At 30.6% G+C, this 4,849-nt stretch overlaps 1 protein-coding gene across 1 annotated transcript; it reads left to right on the forward strand.

Moving 5' to 3' along the window:
* Window positions 1-1,852: 1,852 nt before the first annotated feature.
* Window positions 1,853-4,407, forward strand: LOC110731723 (dof zinc finger protein DOF2.5-like). Its single transcript, XM_021911612.1, has 2 exons — window positions 1,853-2,115; window positions 2,905-4,407. Exons 1-2 carry the CDS (start codon window positions 2,092-2,094, stop codon window positions 3,982-3,984), a joined length of 1,104 nt encoding a protein of 367 aa, XP_021767304.1. The 5' UTR covers window positions 1,853-2,091; the 3' UTR covers window positions 3,985-4,407.
* The last annotated feature ends 442 nt before the right edge of the window (window positions 4,408-4,849 follow it).

Consider the following 4,849-nt stretch of genomic DNA (forward strand, 5'->3'; position numbering starts at 1 on the left):
GTTACATAATTATAAAAATTATTTATCCATCACTGCTAGACATCTGTTTTCCAATATAATCAGGAAAAAACATATAGTAAATTACTGGACGAAAACTAATCCTACTCTAATAACATATTAAGACAATCGACAAAATCCCAATTAATAACCATATACTATACATTACAGCACAATATAAAAATTATAATGTATGGAAGTAGGTCTATACATGATCTGATATCCACTTTGTAATAAAAAGGGGTAACTAATTAATAATTAATCAACAAATAAATAAGACTGAGCTGGAGAAATTCTCCGAATCAAAGGCCAACGGAGCAAAAGAAAAGGTCGGTTTCTTAAGACTCTCTTTATAATTCCAGGGAACATACTTTTTCTTATCTTAAAGCATGAAAGAGAGAGGAAAAAAAGAATTTGTATTAACCTTTTTTTATGCTTATTTGATGTGAAGAGACAGTAACGTTGATCAACATGACTATAATTTATGCCCTTTTGGTGACATTTTACTATTTGTACTCATTTGTATTTAGGGGTAAATCACTATTTTATGTCAAAACACGGTATATATTAATATGCTCTTTTAAAACATATGTTATCTCTAGTGTGTTCTTGAGTTATCGATTTATTCCTAAATAATTACTGTCATCATTTACATTTTTCAAAGTGAACTTTATTTTCCTCAAGATTTAAAGATCAATGATACGAGTAATTTTATCATGAAGTGTGAACAGTATAACTGAACTCCATTTACATAAATATAAACACTCATTTTGAAATTGGAGAAGTTCTAAATTAAAAGTGTCTTAACTTTTTTTTTTTTTCATTTGTATACACTGCATATATAATTATATATAGCTAGCAAACATTTAAAATAACCCTGAGCTGTAAAAGAGATTAGAAAAATCATTTATGCATGCAACATAATTAGTATGAAGGAAAATAAGCCCTAATTTACCCAGCAATAGAAAAATGGTAATAAAAAAACATATAAAAATGACAGAAAGGTGAGAAGAGAACAAAGAATAAAAACTTTCCCTATCTTCTGGTCAAAAAGCAGAAAACCCACCACAGGAGGCACACATCATATTTCCACAATCAAAGAATATTATACACAATTTGTTTGAAGGAGCTCCACTACCATCTTCAAATAACATGTTTAAAATAATCTGAAAATTACATTTCATCATTACTATGATCGATTAATTTAATCAAATTTAAGACTCAATAAGTCCAGCTAATTAACATATATTCACACTATTGAAAAATATTTATCACATACATATACTATTTTAAAATGTTTAACAAAAATTATTGGTGTTCCAAGTATTGGTATAATTGAACTTTCTTAATTATTTTATTCATAATCAATTGAGGAAGAAATAATAAAAAGGACAATTTATCATGGAGTGCAAAATATATAGTGTATAACAAGGTTGTATTGTATACAACTACACTTACCCTATAATCACATTAAATTTACCATTTACACTACAAAGTTAACTTTCACGTAATTTGAGATGATTTAATTCAATCTATATATACATTAATCTTGTGTTATATATATAATTGGTGTACATTCATGCACAAGTTTATTTTTTGCCTTTTATTAGAGTATGGGGACTTTTTTTTTTTTTTTTTTTTTGGTGTAAAGACTAAAGAGAGACACAAAGAAAAATTGATGACATATATAGAATTTGATTTCACGTCTTATATACCATCATCCAACAATTTAACCAACAAAACTAGTTTACATCCACAACAGCGAGAAAACGAAGTGTAAATAAAAGTAGTTTATTTGTATGATAGAGTAAAAGAGACTAGGTAGGAACATACGTCAAAACAAACCCCATCAAGGTCATAGGCCATCTCTCTTACATCATAAAGTGAGAGGCCTACACATAAAGCCATCACACAAACAATCACAAACATTCTTTCTTGCAAAATTAAGTCCATTTGCAGACAAAATTAAAAGGAGCTGATTTTTATTTTTCTCTCTTAGCCTTTCTCTTCCCTCTTTTCCATCTCAAAAGACATCATCTCATCTCATCTCATCTATTTTCTTGCCTTTTTCTTCACCTTTTTTCCTTTGGATTCATGGATGCTGCTCAATGGCCACAGGTATGTCTATATATCTATCATGCTCAACTATTATTATTATTATTATCATTAATTTTACCTTTTAATTAAACTTAATAATCCATGTTTATTTTCTGATAAATAGTATGGTTTTTCTTTAGGTTTTAAACTAAAGATCTACAAAATTAAAGTGGCTTTTTTCAACAAAAAAAAAAAACCCTTTTTGGTGAAATTTGGTTTTATGTGCATGAAACTTTTCTCTGAAAGATGTTTAATGGAGTCATTTCCATGTCTTTCTTCCCTTTTCCCCTCTCTTTTTCTTCCCTTTTTTTCTTTATTGTTTGTTCAACTTTCTTGTTTGTTCTTGAAACATGTAAAAGCTTTTCACTTTTCCTTTTCTCCTTAACCCTTTTTAGTTATGTGATATGAAAAACAAATACATAAAGGGTATGTTGTAGTAGTAGTGTTTAGAGAAAAGGTAATATTAGTAATTATTGTGTGTTTTCTTCTTTCTTTAGTGATCTACTTTTACATCAATTCAATCTCAAATTTAAAAAGATACGAAATATAACATAAACTTTGTTTTCTTTGTTTGTTGCAATCACTACTATATGTAACACGCGCACACATACACAAACACACTTTCTGGTCTACATGTTATAGCTTCATTAGATTGTTTAATAAAATTTGTTCATTTATATATATATATCGACTCAATTTTTTCTTATATATAAAAGTGTTGAGATGAAATTCACTTTATCTTTTTACTCACAACTTTTTATTTTATTTTATCTTAATTTATCTTTTCTTGGTTATTGTGGGGGTATGTAGCATCAGCAAGTAGCTGGTTTTTCAAGGGCAATGGAAGAAATAGCAATAGCAAATAATCCAAACAATAATAATCCTTCAAATAACATCAATAATTCAAGGGCAACAGCAGTTGTTGGAGATCAAAGAAAAGCAAGGCCTCAAAAAGATCAAAACATCAATTGTCCAAGGTGTAATTCTACCAACACCAAATTTTGCTACTACAACAACTACAGCCTTACTCAACCAAGGTATTTTTGCAAGACTTGTAGAAGGTATTGGACTCAAGGTGGCTCCCTACGAAACGTCCCGGTCGGTGGTGGCTCTCGGAAGAACAAGAGATCATCGTCGTCTTTGTCATCGTCGACCTCAAACCCATCAATCAACAACAACAACCCCAATAAGCTCATCCCTGATTTAAACCCACCAAGTTCTTTGTCACACCTAATCACTGCCTCACACCAAAACCCTAAATTCCTTGAAGGTCATGATCTTAACCTTGCTTTTCCTATGCAAGGTATTTTCCACCCTAATAATAACAACAATGAAAATCATGAGCCAATTAATATAATGAACACTAATAACAACAATGCTAATAACACAAACAACAATAACAATAATCTTTCTTCTAGTACTACAACTAATACATGTAGTACAACCACCTCTACCACCCCAATTTCAGCCCTAGAGCTCCTTAGGACAGGGATTGCATCTAGGGGAAGCCTAAACCCTTATGTTCCGATCCCAATGCCGATGCCAATGCCGGATTCCAACACTCTGTACCCCTCAGGGTTCCCGAACTTGCAAGAATTCAAGCCAAACATGGACGTGTTTTCGCCGCCAAATGATCATAACAACATGGTTGGATCAGGTGACAATAATAATGTTGGATCAAATAATAATGGTGGTGCTAATTCTGCTAGACTTTTGTTTCCATTTGCTGATATGAACAAGCTTGCTAGCTCAACACCAACAACAACAACTCATCATCATCATCAAGAAATTGAAGACCAAAACAAAGGAAATGATCATCATCATCATAACAACAACAATAATAATCATCATGGTTATTGGAGTGGCATGTTAGGTGGTGGAACATGGTAATTATAAAGTAATTAGAAGATCAAAGAATCATATTTATCTTTCTTTTTTTTTTTTTCTTTTTTTTTTTTTTTTACTATATGGTTGCTCACTTGTTTAATTTGGTTTTTTTTTTCAAAAACTAACATATATATATAATAGGGGTACATTTTAATTGTTGTATTTGATGATAATATTCATGTAATAGCTAGTCTTGGGAGTTTTTTTTTTTTAACTTAGGGTTTTGGGCATCTTTTTGGTTTTTATTACATTAAGGGTTCTTAGTAGGTTAGAGATAGAAGAAGAGGTGAATGTATAACTGTATAAATTCTAGCTTTCATGGTTTATATTCATACCTTCTTCTATCTATAACATTAAGGCAATCCTTTTAATCGAACTTTTGTATCCTTTTTTTTATTAATTAAGTGCTTGATGATTTATTTACTATGGTCTGAGTTAATATTAGCTTATAAAAATTGCAAGTACATTGTAAAACTATGCCAATTTTCGTTTCTTTGCTTAAATTATGATCCTCTTCATTCTTTAATTCACCACCTATAGCTCACATATAATCATATACATTCAAGATCGATCTATCAGCACATACTACAAGAGACGGTCATAAGCAATCTTTTCTATTTCAAGAGATAACTTGATTGTTACTTTCTTTAGAGAAACTTTAAACGTCTTGTGATAAGTCAATCGGTACATACAATACAACACCATCGCGCACCTAGCTAGGCCAGGTGTTGCTATACTAATTAAGTATTGTTTTTGGTTTAATACTTGTGATTACCAATGTAGACATTCTTTCTCAATCTCTTTATTATTCCTGAATAATGTTGAAGGGTGTGAAATCTGACATCTTTATCCATTTTGGGGAAGAAGG

Source organism: Chenopodium quinoa, unplaced genomic scaffold (assembly GCF_001683475.1).
Source record: "Chenopodium quinoa cultivar QQ74 unplaced genomic scaffold, ASM168347v1, whole genome shotgun sequence".
NCBI lineage: Eukaryota > Viridiplantae > Streptophyta > Magnoliopsida > Caryophyllales > Amaranthaceae > Chenopodium > Chenopodium quinoa.